The sequence below is a fragment of the Chelon labrosus genome (genome assembly GCF_963514085.1).
Source record: "Chelon labrosus genome assembly, chromosome: 15".
Taxonomy (NCBI): Eukaryota; Metazoa; Chordata; class Actinopteri; order Mugiliformes; family Mugilidae; genus Chelon; species Chelon labrosus.
In genome coordinates, this window is record NC_140348.1 from 8,921,301 (window position 1) to 8,936,848 (window position 15,548).

The 15,548-nt window shown below is 41.1% G+C and overlaps 1 protein-coding gene across 6 annotated transcripts in view; it reads right to left on the reverse strand.

Annotated features, from left to right (window-relative positions):
- The window catches only part of ccdc88ab (coiled-coil domain containing 88Ab), a 59,971-nt gene that overhangs the window by 38,821 nt on the left and 5,602 nt on the right, over positions 1–15,548 (reverse strand). For all 6 annotated transcript variants that reach the window (XM_084562147.1, XM_084562150.1, XM_084562148.1 and 3 more), the window contains exon 3: positions 9,229–9,337. In XM_084562147.1, coding sequence (XP_084418273.1) covers positions 9,229–9,337 — 109 coding nt within the window. The remainder of the gene's footprint in view (positions 1–9,228; positions 9,338–15,548) is intronic.

Genomic DNA, 15,548 nt, shown 5'->3' on the forward strand with positions numbered 1-15,548 from the left:
GGACACTGCAGAGAGAGACCAGCCACCAAGCTGAGCATGTCACGGCGATGTGCTACAAACACTGCGAGGCATGCGCGTCAACACACACTCAAAGCTTTTATATGGAAAGCTTTCAAAGCTTTACCGTAGCTGTGACAGCAGAAATGTCCTTGGCTCAGTCAATGCGACAGTCTCCAATATCTAATCATGTCCATTTCACACACGGGGAATGTGGAAAAGCCTGTCATTTGAAATTTCAAAAAAGCCAATACTCAGAGATTGGAGGCGGGTGCGTGATGAAGTAGAAAATGGAGGGAAGGGCAGAGAAAACAGACAAACAGAGGGAGAAATGGTAGAAAAACAGAGAGGTGCAGCTTTGATTCCATCACTTCTCACTCAAGGCACGCAAGGCTGATCTGCCTCCTCCTCTCTTCCCATCACCCCCATCCCCCTATTCTGACACTATATTGCTGTATTATTGATTCCAGGAGGATTCACAGCTCCTCTTCCATCCCATAGAGACGTTTAGACAGACTGATAGAATGAGGTGCTGGTTAAAGTGGAGCGAGTCCACAACTCTTTCAGATCTATAAACACAATAGAATCGACCCAGTATATTTTACCCATGTCTCAAAGAGCGCAGAAAGATTGTGCATTATATGTGAGAAGAGTAACATTATCTTCAGGCAGCTCTGCAGGTCTGTCAAGAACAGACACAATTGGAACAATGTATTGATCTGCCTCATCCCCCAAAATATTTCGTCTTAAAGGCAAGAAAAACCCAGGTATAAACATAAAATGCATTTAGGAGAGAATGAGGCAGACATACCTCACCTACATTATTACGAGCTCTGCCTCCTGCTCTATTGTCTTCAGCTAAATGTGGGTGAATGGACATCTGCTGACAACAGAGATAATATTTTGCTGATCTACCAGCAGCCTGGTATGGACACTCAGCTAAAATACAAGGGCCATGCTACGATAATACTACAGTAGGCAAGCAAGTACATATGTGTGTTAAAAGGGTGTTATTAGAAAGGTTATAAAGCTGCTGTGCTGCTGTCTCACAGGAGTGCTGCCTGTTAAAGTAGCCCTTCCCAACACACACACACGCACACACACACACACACACCGCAAAAACTCCTTCCCAAGTGCAAGTTCCGCTACCAGCACAGCTTTAACAGGGGACTAATTGTGCTGCTACTGCGTGTCTGTGTAGCTCTATGTGTCCAATCGTGTGTGTGTGTGTGTGTGTATATACACATGCTGCCTGAACCCTGAAAGCCTGAATCACACCCATTCTGCAGACATGGAGTGTTACCATAGAAACGAGGAGATGGGTTTATTCTCCCCGAGCTAGGGAGCATGACGCACGTGGTACAGTAAATGTCTGAGAGCACGCACGCACGGCCGCACGAACGAGCGCACGCACACAACACAAACACACCCTCTCCTACCCACTGCGGACTTCTCTCCTGCTGAAAAACTGCAGAGATTATGAACTTGAAAAGGTTATTAACCAACAACAATGGGAAGGAGCATGCTTCCGCTTTCTCTCTCGTATCGAACACACAGAGAGCACTTAACACCAGATCTTGATACATCCTCAGGAAATGAATCAATGTAAAGAAATCTTTTCCTGCTGTTCAGCTCTGTAATAGCGGCATAAGCACACAAAAGAAGCTTGCACAATGCATTTCATGGAGCAAAGCAGTCTGGCTCTTATAGCTAAGTGGCGACCAGAACAGGTACTTTAAGTGGAGAGGTTTGGTTTCCAGCTGGTAAAGTGACATTCTATAATCATTTGTGGTTAGATTAAAAATGAATGACAAGACTAGTTCATATTCATAACATGCATAAACTGCTTCAACTGAAAGAGCCATCGTTTAATTACCTGGCTCAATATAAATTAATAAATGCAGAATAATATGTGAGCTTTTAGCTTAAAATTAACCAATTATAGCAGCACAATTCATCTTTAAAAATTCCTTTTAAAAAAATAAGAGAAATAAAGCCAGTGCATGTGTTAACCAACTAATTAATTAGATTTGACCTGACAAAAACAAAGCAACAGTTGCTCTTGGCAATAAAAACACGCACTGAAAAGAACAGCAGTCGAGGTCTACTGCCGGCCAGATGGACAGATCATCTCTTACATGAGGAGGAGGAGGGAACGCGCCATTAGCACCGCGTTTCTTTTGTTCCTTGCCGTTATCTATCAGCTAGAGTGCTTTTTACAACAGAGCCCCGAGGCGGAACGAGCATACGAGCTGATCCTGCTGCTCCCTCTCAAAGGTGGCGGCAGGTGGGCCTGGGTAGCCCGACCCATCCACCCCATCACCTCAGGGCTCTGGCAGGAAAAGTTGAACACACACATCATTCTGTGCCATTTAAGTCAATGCAATTATCGCACTCTTACACACTCACACTTTAATGCGTCTGTCTAATGTTTTGTAACTTTAATCTACTGCTTTCAGTTCAGTTTAATTAGTTTTAATAGCTTTGTAGCAGCGAACTTGCAGCAGTTGTAATTATTGCTTTTTGTAACTGGATGTTTGGATGTTGCAATCATGGATCATTTTTAATCAATGGGGTGAAAACAGGCTCATGGTTTCTCACATTTGGGATTTTACAGGTGTGACAGCTGAATGAGTACACCTTCAAAATGTATTTAAATAACATAACCCACATGTTCTAGATGGGTGAGGAAAAAGAAGAACCCAGCTTCAAACTTCCCCTTCATGCAACATCTCTGCTACCATCTAAAAATATCTCCCTTTAACCATATGGGAACCTGCTCTACATCATAACTGCCACAAATTCCCCTCCACATGCGCCTTACCGCACTACTCACACGCACACAAAGTTGCTGCTCCCATACATGTTCAGTTCCCACTCTAGGCTGTGATTAAATGATGTGATTGGTGGATGGCTCTGGGTGTAAAAGGGAACAACACTCAACATGCACGTCTTGCAAGTTCAAAAGCAGTGGGGACGTTTGTGCACAAATATGTCTCGAAATAAGTCAGCGTTTGTTTACAGTAAGCAGCTAATTAGAGAGCCAGCGGCAGTGAGTGACATTTATTAGTATACTTCCCTTGTTGTTACTGATCTAGAAATGTATCATGTCTGACTGTGTTCAGAAGAAACATCAATGATCTGCTATGAGAAGAAACATTCGGCTTTAATTTTATTTAATCAACTTGACTTGAACTTGACGTGTTCCTGCTCTCTTGTCGTGTTGATATCAAATCGTACTGAACTCATGTGAACTTGTTCAATCGGCTTGTGGTTTTGGCGTCTCGTCAAGTCAACGAGAGACACGGGACAGATATGAATTTTAGCAGCGCTGCACAGTTAAGCTTGTGTTTACGTGATGCTTCTTCTTGGTATAGTCAGGTATTTGCTTCAGGACATTACTCATGATGGCTGGTAGCTGTAGTTTTCAACCACAGATATGGTTTTAGCACTAGTACAAGGGGGAAATGAGTGTTTAAACAGCCAGACAGATCAATCAGACATATGTCTAAATTGAGTCATGTTCCCTGTGGTGTTGGTTGACTGCCTACTACCTGTGTGATTGTTTAAAGACCTAGCTGGAGACATAATCAACAGGATATGCAGAGTGACTAGCACGTGAGTTTGCATGATAACACACGATTAGCCTGCAGCTACAAGCGCATGCCCTAATAAACTGATTTGCTCATGACTGATGCGGAAAGGCAAGATAGGGGGTCAGATGTGGGTGAAATTTTATATTCTCACCAAATTCTAGTAGTAGTAGTCTCGAGACAGACACCTTAGTAACAAGGATGGAAAACTCTCCACTTTTGATCAAGTCTGTGATAAAAACAACCTTCCGTAGCTAAAATTACAGCATGATTGCTGTTCATACAATGCGCATGTGTGATGGTGACGCGTGTGATTCTGTATGTGGGTTAGTGTTTCAGCTTCACCCCGGCTCAATAACAGAGCATCTCTGTAAGGCTTTAGGTCAACAAGAAATAAATAGTCAGCCTCTTTTGCCCCAAACCAAGCAACGGCTAAAAAAGCTGAATTCCTGGAAGGACATTTGAAGAAAAATGTGTACAACGTGTGATAATGCCAGTAATGTCCGTAACTAAACAACTATGTTCTCTTAGCCGTGCATTCGCCAAGGTTTAACCCAATGGTGCAGGTTTAATGGTTTGATGTTTAAAAAAGTTTGAAGTATGAAATATAAATTAAAATACTGAATGTTAATTTAAAACAACAGCAAAGACAAAATGTGTGAGAAACAGTCTAAAAGGGAATGTAAGAGCTATTCTCAGTGTGCCCATCACTATGAAAACATTCTCATGCTGGTCCCTAACCTACAGACTAGTAAAACATGCAAAAAAAATTAATAAATTACTGATAACCTATCTTACATTAGTCTGAGCCTTACCAAAGAACCCTGCAGAGCTCTGGGGGCCAGGCAATTACTGCATGAATGGTGGCCTCTGTTACCCTTCAAATAGTCAAAACAGAGCTCCCAGCCTCTACACCACACCCCAAACCAAAGCAGTGGCAAACAGAGGACAGTAGTGCTCTTATTTCCAAAAGCAGAGCTTTAAAGATGAGAGCACAGGAAAAAGTGTCTGCTAAGATTTCATCCCTGCCATCAGAGCTTCCAGGTTTTTATGTAACTGTGCCACAGTGTAACTACAATGCATATTTTCTTAACTTGACCAGAGGCTATGACACCCATCGTCAGTTAAAATGATTAGTTTTGACACTGAATGACACCAGATGCTATCTGACCCTGATTTTCATAAACCAGGATAAAGGGATTCACTTAGTGAGCTTTGAGTAAAGCCAGTAAAAGCACAAAGAATTCAGTTCAGCTGGCTTCATATCACATCCCGCTAAAGAGTGCCAAACCAAGGCCACTAAATTAAAAAGAGGCCCAGCGTATATTTGGACTGACCACCAGAGCAATGGAGCCTTCGGTGCGCACTGCTGCACAGAAATGACTGAGTAACCAGAAAAGTTAATATCCCACTAAATGGAAAAGCAATAATTCCTAACAAATTCCACCTTCTCTTGGAAAATGTGTAATTTTATCATCGTGCCTGCTTCTGTGTAACGTTAAAAATGCACATTTAATTCAGATGAACAAGCACACACATGCTTGCAGCTGCTCAGCCTTGATCTGTTTACCAGATTCTGAAATCAAAGTCTGAAGCCTGTCTAGACGCCACCCTCCTCCTACACAATATACTTCAGCAGAACAATAACTTTGTACGCACACAAATATGATAAGACACACAGTAAGCTCAACCCAAGAGAGTCCGTTCTTGAAATGAAAACCATTATTATTGAATTTCTTTCCTGTGTCACAATTCTGACAGCTTCTACAGACTGGCTCCTAAGATTACATCTCATGCAGGGGCACATGGGTGAGGAATGGGGGGCGCAGGGGGACAAAGGAAAGTCCCAGGAAAGGTCTCAACTGTCTGCACATAATGGCTAAAGGAGGTTAATAAATTAGTTTACACTTGACACCAGGAGATCCTTTGGCAAGTCGGCAAGCATGAAATATAAAGCTTTTACAGAGGAGACAACACATCAGTGGTGCTGTTTAAAAAAAAGCAGTGCTGCACTACCTTGTGTTCATGTTACGGAATCACTTAATGTGTTCTTCCTGTGCTCCAGTGCTTGCAGAGGGAGTGGTTTCTAACCAATTTTGATCTAAGATCACCGCAAACAATTTAATTAAAAAAAAGTGGGTTCAAAGAGTGAGATCAATTTATTGAATCACTACAAGCAACCGACCGTATAAGCCTTTTCACTCACTCCCAGTCCTCTTGCAAAGTGCTGAGTAGTACAGTAAAGGGTAAACCTGCTAAGTCCATTAGCCTAAGACCTGAATGGTACGGTCTTCTTCCATATGTCTCTGGAAATGTGAAACCAGCAAGCGAGAAAACAACTGTAGGAAATGGAAGTCACTACAAAAGCAAATATCAAAGTCATTTCTCCTTGTAATCGCTCCAGGTAGTACAGAAACTATAAGAGGGAAAGTATAATATTTAAGTATTTAGTTAGTGACACGCTTTCTGGAGTTTTGGCTTTGAAAATGTGACAGAGATTGGTGGGTAAACAGAATATGGAGAGTTGTGGACTAGTGTTAATGGAAGTGGACTCAAGCGCCACTTGATTAAAAACAAGGCCCAACTCTAACAAAGCTCAGCGACTATGGTTGTGTTAAAACCCTCAGATTAATGCTGACAGTCCGCACATTAATCTTCAACACATTGTTTCATTTCAAATGCAGAGTACAGTTCCAAAACAACCTAAGCTGTGTCACAGAGTGCACTGTATGTGTTGTTGTTAAGTTGTATGCATGCATGAAAGAACAAGATCACACAAATGAAGGTCCGTCTGTGGCCTTCTGACCAGAGGATGGCAGAATTATAGATATTTGTCTTGATTCTCATTTGCATTTTGTATCTTAAGCTACTTCAGATAATTAACGCACATGATCTACCAACTAGCGTGTATTTTACTGTTGCTAATCAGCTAAAAGCATCACAGAATAAATGGTGTCTACAAATGACTTCTTATGGCCATCCAATACTGAGAGCCCTAACTAAGCTTCATGGGTTTCTTAAGAACCACACAGCCTGTCTTTTGTCTGAAATATGGACTAAAATGACGACTTAAATGGGAAAGCGGCCGGTTAAGTCCCTAAAAAGCTGTCCTGGGGGCCGTCGGACACACATCAAGGACCACAGGGGGGATTTAAACCTGTAGGTGGTCTCTGTGAGCCTGCAGACACAAGTGGCTGAACAATAGTGTGACTGGGAGGTCGACAGAGCGGCACACGGACAAACGGAGATTAATCAAACACCGTGTACGAACAAGAGTTTCATTGTTAGCTTACAATGTCCACCTAAAGCTGAACCCATGCAGATTACACACTGGTATGTACCCAAAACAGCACCCGCTTACCCACATTATGTTTGCCAGTTTCTAAAGTGGAAGTGGTCTTTACTGCTGTCAGGAAATCAAATTACTGATTCAATTGAACAGAATCTTCATATTCATCTCAGAAAAGAACACTATCGTACTGAACTCTTAAGGCACATAACTGAGAAAAAGAATTCAATACATTTTAAATAAGTTATTAAATCTGCTGATGAGATGTGCAGCTTTAAATAGGACTAAAAATACCCTTGAATGTAAACAGGATATTGTGCAAATAGACTGGATTAAGCTGAGAAGGTATGCATCCTTCCACACACTAAAAATATCATTTATTTTGAATCATACCTTCTAAAGATGTTATGGTATTGACAAAATTAAATCTAAGATGTCAAAAATGCAGGAAATGTGCTGTCTCTAACCGAGTCACCCATTTACGGCTGGTTAATGTCCTTAACCTTTCCCGTCATCTCATCATCCACCGACCGTGTCGATCACTGCTTAACCCTCAGTAGCCACCGACTCTGTGACAGATAATTCTGCTGGCCATTTGGAGCGGCCTATGGGAGCTTTTGGAGGCTTATAACGTGTAAAGTCTACACAATAGGCTGATTGTTTAAATAAGATGACCTAGGTGTGATTAACAAGATGCTCCAAATCAGGGTAAACATGATCTAACGAAGCAATTAAGCAATCGGGCAGGTCTTTAAAGACGGGTCTTTAAAACCGCAAACAATGTAAATTAACAACAATCTTAAGAACTGTAAGGATTATTCCAACATGCTTTTTAAATCAAATTTAAACTGGACAATTTATACGATAAGTTCCTTCACAAATGCTTTACACGGCCCACTAGGATATAAGCCTCCTCACCCTCCCTGGTCCGAAGTGTGAGAAAGCTGTGCCTCTGCAAATGCTTGGCCATGATAACACCACTATGTTGCAACAGCATGATGGGTCACGCTGAATGTCTGATTATCATAAACACAGCTGAGACACTGTTGCAGCAATGTAATGAATCATATTCTCTCTGGATTGTTTCAATTTGCCAAGCTTGCAGGTTTCACAATTAGCTCAACAGTTGCACAGAGTAGGGAACTGACACTGGGAGTTTAAGCAATACTGTACGAGAACAGGCTGGAACAGTAAACATTTAAACAGCCAAAGACGTGCACCGTTCTCACAGCAAGGTTTCTTATTTGTGTTTAGATCACAGAAAACACCACATATTGATACATTTTAACTGTCTCCTTGGATCAGATGGGGTTCAGGATCCGGAGTACTGTCAACTTCATCCACTATTTGGCATCTGGCCTTGAATCCAAGCAGTCTGACACAAGCAAAATAACTTTGCAGCATCCTGTAGATGGTCAGGAGATGAGTCAGGGTGAGCAATACCTGCATCCACAGCTTCCCATTCATGATCCAAATATGGTGAACGGATAATAGAGCTGCATGTGATCAATGTGGACCTTACTTTCTCATATTTTATTATCAAGGAACCCCTGCTTTCATTTTTCCTTCTCTGTTTAGATCATTAGACGAATGCAAAGTTTCATTAATTTCCTTTAGAACCAAGTGACGATTAACTGTTGTGAGAACGGAAACCGTCACGGCTGATGAGCTGATACCGAGTTAGGCACTGACTCAACATGAGATAAAGCTTCACTAAGCGTGACTTTTATCACATTCACATCTGTGACTAAAGCTTCAGAGCTTCTTGTAGGAATTAATGTAATGTTGTGAGATGCTGTTCATCGTTTTGTTCTGCAAAAAACTGAATCCATTTCCTTATTTTCCATCGAATGATACATCTATGTTATCCCGTTTATTATAGTCCAAGAAGGTAACGTGCAGATTTCTGAGATAAAAGAAACTCATAAATACATACGAGATATTTAGCAGAGGAAGCAAAAGACTTATAACCACATCAGTGTGTTTAACATTCCTGATGTCTCCTTAAACTTACTGCACCTTCTCTGACATCTGGACTGGAGTCATGATACCACATCACACACATCTGCAAATATATCTCCATTTATACAGCCCAGTCTTCATGTGGCATGTGCCTATGCGGACTCATTCAAGTCTGTGTGTGTGTGCGGAGTGAAAGCTGTGTTGTCTGGTTATATTTTTCCACTGTAACCCAAGTGGTAAAACCCCATCATTTGAAAGACATAAGGGAACATCTATTGTTGATCCACATCTACTTTCTTCTTCACAAGATGAATGAAATAAACTGTTCTTAACCTTCACCCCAACGTGGACACGGTTTTGATTCGGCAAAGGAAAAAGAAAACTTACCTGATAGTAAGCTTTAATCTGCCGGATGAGAATAGAAAGGTTCTGGATGCGCAGTGTGGGGTCATTGTTCACTTTCTTGTTGGTCCTCTGCACGGTGGCTTTAGGATTTCTGCAGGACAAAATGGAATATTTATCACTGTTGGTCACAAACAATGTGTTTGAACACCACAATGTTCTATGTAACAGATCAGGAGTGTGTTTGGCTAACAACATTAGCAGCACAGCAACACTGGAAAAACAAATAAAATGCTTCCCTTTCAGTCAACTGCTGTATTTCATGTGTTAATAACAAAAATAATGTCACAATCAGAGCAAAAATGCCTCATGTAACCACCTTAATTGAAACAGGCTCATCCGATAGGAAGGAACTTTGGATTGAGAGGGTTAGTGTAAACCACTGATAATGATAATTCAACAGGAAAACATTAGTGCCTTGATCCAATCACTTCTGTATGGACGGAATAAATCCATTCTTTCTGTGCAGAATTGCTCCACATAAAGTGAACATCAGGTGATGAAGAGTTTGCAGAAAGGACAAAAACATGGAGTTTCATAACAAAGACAAAATTGATGAAGCCGCAGCTGAAAACGGGTGTGTCTTGTCCTCTTCTTTTGAGGAAAAAGGTTCAATTTTATTTCTGATTCAGCACACAAACAGAATTAGTATGCCAAAAAACGGACTTTCGAGTCATGCAAACGAATATATATTAAATGGAACAATTAATCCAATTTATTAGTGATCGAGTTTGAAATTTTTTAGCACAGTGAAGTGAAGTACTTTAAGTCTGTAATTCTCTGATCTCTAACCTATTCATTTCTTCTCTTCTGTCTGAATAAAAGAGAAGAGATAGTTCCTCACTGCCTGCAGAATAGAGGCCTTCTGTGTTTATTTGACTGAGTTTGGCCCAAGGGATGTTAAAAGGAGTTTGCATGAGGACTGATGTTATCACGGGTGTCAACATGTTTTAGTGAACCACACACATTCCACACACAACCACTGATCTACGACCACCCAAACCACCATTTACATATCTGCGGGAATTACTGTTAGAATACCAAGCCGCAATCTTCATCAAAATACATTTACTGACAAGATAATTGTAGAAAAATACAATTGGAAAAAAATCCTGTCTTTGGAATGCTTGACATGCAAACTATACAGGCAGCACTATTTGATAAAAAAAAAGCTTTCTAGAATGGCAGGTTAAATGCTAAACAGACTAATACTACAGGAGACCTGTGGATTTAATGTGATATCTACTGATGCCTTGAGGGAAATTCCAATTTCATAGACTCACAGAACCGAGGCAGCGACAAAGCAGTAACCCTAGAGCTGATGTTCACCAAGTAGCACAGGGACACTTTGGAAGAATAGATACACACTGTGACAGCTGGGATAGGCTCCAGCAGACCCTGCGACCCTTAACAGGAATAAGCGGTTATAGAAGATGAATGAATGAATGAATGATACACACTGTGATTTTAGCTGTAGGTATTCCATACAATCTACTTCGTCTTTTTATGCAGCTTAAGTGCTCAGGTTAGAACGTTTTCTTCGCTCATGTCAGCAGTAATGTCAATGAGAACAAATAAGGATATTCCTGTTACTTTTAGAGTCTCAGTGTAGCTGAATTAGTGTTTTTATCTCCCAGGGCTGACTTCTTAACAATGGCACGACATTGTGCAAGTTGAATGTCCCTCGGTAGCTCCACTAGCAGTTACCAAATCTCTCGCTAGATGTTCATATCGAATTTTATCATGCGCTTAAAAAAAAAAATAATTCATAATAATGTAAAAAGAAGCAACACTCTGAAGACCTGGTTCTCCTTTACACTGATAGAGATAAATAAATCATAACCAAGAACACTACAAGTCAACACTTCTATGTCTATTTTGTCCCAACCGAAACAATATATGGTTTTAAATATTTTACGAGATTTTCTTTGGGATCATCTAGGAAATCATCCTCATTCACGTACTAGAGATTTCAGGGCCTAACATCAACATTGTTAAAGAGCACCTCTTCGCCATTCCATGATATGCACCTCAGACATCAAAGCATGTACATCCCTTGACCTATATATGAGGGTCAACAAGACCTGAGTAGGGGGGAGGAGAGCCCAGGCTGCTTATGTATGTATGCATGCATGCATACATTCATAAACAGCCTGGGCTCTCCTCACATGTGGTGTGTAGCAGATGTGTAGTCATGCGTGAGTGTGCATCTATAACCCTGCTGCACTCCAGAATAGCACAACCAGAGCTGCGACTGTAAAGCTTAATTATGACACATCACAGATGAGGTGTATATGACTGGTTGTAAATATAGATTAAACATCAGAGTGAAGGATACCTCAAGGGCATACTGTTTAGTGGAGGTGTGCAGCCACAGGGGACTTTGGGATGATGGGTATCTTCTTGCCATGCTGCTGATCTGTTTCTTCAGTGATTGAGTAAATCACTGACTGTGTGTGAAAGATGGACAAACGCTCTATAGGAGTCCTGAAAAGCTCAATGTGGGTGACAACTGTCATTGGCATCTCAACCTTGTCTAACTCAGGTTAATTCATATATGGGCAAAGATGTGGAGCGCTAATGAGGCAGAGGAAGACGTCTTGCAACCTGTGACATAATGACCACGCCCTTAATTACGCATAACTTTATGCCTAGGGTTGCAAAATTCCGGGAATTTTCAAAGTTGGAAACGTTCCATGGGAATTAACGGGAATATATGGGAATTAACGGGAATATATGGGAATAAACAGGAATAAATAAGAAATTTACAAAATTGAAGGTTGGCCCTTAACAGGGAACTTAAATATAGTTGGGGGGAATATATTGTAGCATAGTCTTGGCTAAAACAACCAGATTTAATGCAAGTACACTCCTCAATCACATGCACACAGCACACTGCTTACTGCAGGGCTATTGAGGCCACGCCCCCTACATGAAGCCTGGAGGCCACACTTTTGAGCTCAAAGCACAAGACTATTGAAGCCACACATTTGAGCCCGCGGACTATATAAAGTCAAGTAAGTTTTGATAATATCATGGGGTAAATATATTTGATCTATAACGTTATTAATGTTTAACTTGCAAATATTAAATAAAAATGTATTAATACAGTAGCCAACTATCTGGTAAGTTAGGTGCTAAATGAAAGCTATTTTTGAAATGTCATGTTTTTGTATTATTTTGCATGGATGTCTGCTTATGACAAAAAATATTTACATTTATGTTTGGATATGATACAGTTTGTTTAAATTACCCCCAATTTCCAGTTAATTCCCATAGATTCCCAATAATTCCCATAATTCCCATAATTCCCATGGAAAGTTTCTAATTTGGAATATTTCCAAAATTCCCCAGTTTAACTTCCCATGGAAAGTTTCTGGAAATTTACCGGAAATTTACCGGAAATTTTCCACCCCTTTGCAACCCTATTTATGCCTCATCACAAAATAGGTGAAATACATCTGAACAATTTCCTTTTTGGTCTCTATATTTAGAGGTCAAAAAAGGCATTTTATCACGGAGGTCTAGGAGAATTCACTCACTTCTGTAGGCCTTGGATTGAACTTGCATCTATTTCACATAGGTCAATTCATACAAACCTGCTTCATCCACTGGAAAATAGAAATCCTAATACCCCAAACCAATCAATTTACATTTATGTTCATGATAAACATACTGTTTTGTCAAGTAATAGCAGCTTAACCCTGAGATCAAAATGTATCAAGACACTACGGCTATTATGTTACACAAGGGCAAGGACAGAATTCCTGGTTTCCAAATAAAAAAGCCTGTCTCTTAGGTCAACCGGCTGCAGTGTGGATGTGTTAATTAGTCTTTTGATCTGCCTCCGCCCTAACACACGCACACACACACACACAGTTATGCTAATCAGAAGGACACAAGACTCTTTTTAATAGTGGTCTAAATGAGCAGTCATGTGACCTCCCCATCTTCCTCCCCCTCCACACATACACATACGCACACACACCACCCCTTTTGAGCTCCATGGTAGGGGGTCTATTTAACCCATTAATTAAAAAGCACAGAGGAGGCTGTAATCCTGTCAGGGCGAGGAGGGTGATGTGGTGAATGAGGTGCAGGAGACTGAAAATCAGCAAGGAAAGAATTCCCCATTCACGCATTCCATCTTCATCACGGCCAGTAGAGAACATGGCGTCCACTACAGCAAACCATGAGAACCTCAACACGATGCACCCTTCCTTTCTTATGTCTTGTGCCACAAGTATAAACGCTGGGCTTATACAGGCTGCGGATCAGCAGGCGAATAAATACAAAGACTTAAAACACAAACAGTGATATAAAATCCCACTTATTGGCCCCCTCTCCTGTTTCCTGCTGATACACTAAATCTTAAAGACTTTAAATAGACAAATAGATTAGGGACAGATTGGCAAAGCCAGCACAACAGCAAGAAAGGTAGACAACTAGTCAGCAAGTCAGCCAGACGGCCAGTCAATAAGCCGGTCCGTCTGTGCTGTCGATAGGCACTACGGCCTTACGTTGAGCCCAGGGCCACTGGGCTTTCTCCTCTCATCTCCTGGCTTTGATTGGCTGGGTAGGTTAGGGAGTAGTGTTAACCTACATATGACAGCCTACGTTACAGTCAGCTTGGGCAGCGAGGCACACACACCCACACACAATCACAGAAAACAGGGTAAATGCACACACACAAAGAGAAAATGAAGGCCACGTGCTCGGGACGGAGCTTATGAGCTGTACCGTCCAAGCTCAGCGGGGGAGTGTGTGTTCGTGCCTCCATGTGTGAGAGAGAAGACAAACACACACAGACGGGGGGCAAAGGGCTACTGTAAAAGAAATCTGGTGGATGAACACTTAATTAGCAGCCGTCCACAGGATAACAGTTCAGATCAGGATAATTTCAAGTCAGCCTGACGCACATGACAAACGTGAGCATTCCCTTGCAACACACTGAAACATCAAATATGTCTGCAAAAATGCAATACATTTTAACCACAAAGTCCAAATCCATGGAGTGTGTGCACCTTACTCAGTTACACATATAAAGAATACACTTCTACTAAACGTTTTGCATGTAGAAAACAAGATTTGTTGTTATTTAACTTTCCTTTAAGCTGAAGGACCCAAACGTACCACTCTTTCAGTGACACATGAACGGAATCACATGATTCTTCATACATGAACAGTAAATCAAAAAACGCATCAATAACAACGCTCTGTAAATTAAATCATGAGTACTCCCAGTACAAACTAAATGAAATAACGGGAATTCTGCCTTAATCTTGTCATTATGAAATCAACAGCATCATATCTCATGACACCATCCTTCTCCATATGATATTATATTATTAATATCAAGAGTGCAGCTCGTCAGGATGACTGCATCCTCTTCTTCTCTCACCCATCACTCTTTTCTCAAGGGAGCTGTAGTAGACAAACAGACCAGAGAGGATCTGACCACTGGTATGTGGTTCTCATCAGCCCATTTCCTTGTCTTGGCTTTTCATGAGCTTGTTTCTCTCTCGTCTTTGTCTTTCTGTTTCCACCGGGCCCCTTTCCATTCCTCTCCTCTGCCACTGTATCCATAGGGACTGCAGATAAACTCATTCCTGCCAAGCTGGACATGATGTGAAGCAATACAGAGAACTTAAACCGAATTTAGTGTCTTAAAGGAGAGGCAGAAGGAGAGGCTGGAAATCCTGTTTTACTTACTACTCTGCTGTTCTGAGTTCATCTTTGGGACAGAAACGTAGTACTTGGTCAATTATTAATTCAACTTTGCTCTTAATTCTCAATGTTAAGCTGCTGTTAATGAATTCCAACACTTCCTGCAGATGTTTCACAGCAAAAATCTTCCAGGGAACAGAAGGGATTATGTCCTCTGAGCCACTGAAGGACCACAAATGTTAACAGATGGAGGAAGTGTTGAGTTTACAATAACTGCAAATGCCTCCACCAGCAAATCAACACTGACAACTAAAGCAGAACAAAGATAAAGATATGTAAATAACAGCTCAATTGTGATGAGCTCATAGTCAAATGAACTTCAACACAACTGACAGGTTCATTTCCTGACCCAGAAATTAGAGATTGGGCTGCTTTAAACGTCAACTACTGTAAATGAGATCACAGTATTGTATTGCTAGGTCTGAGAAACTAAGTGGAAATGTGCGTCTAGAAACCTAAAACGGTCCCTGTGGGGTTAAACGTGTCCTTGGTTGTGAGGTTTTGAGCGCCTCACATTAACACAGCCTTGTTAAAGTTTCGTCCTCTCAAGGTCACAGCTGCCGTTTCCTGCTTAACAT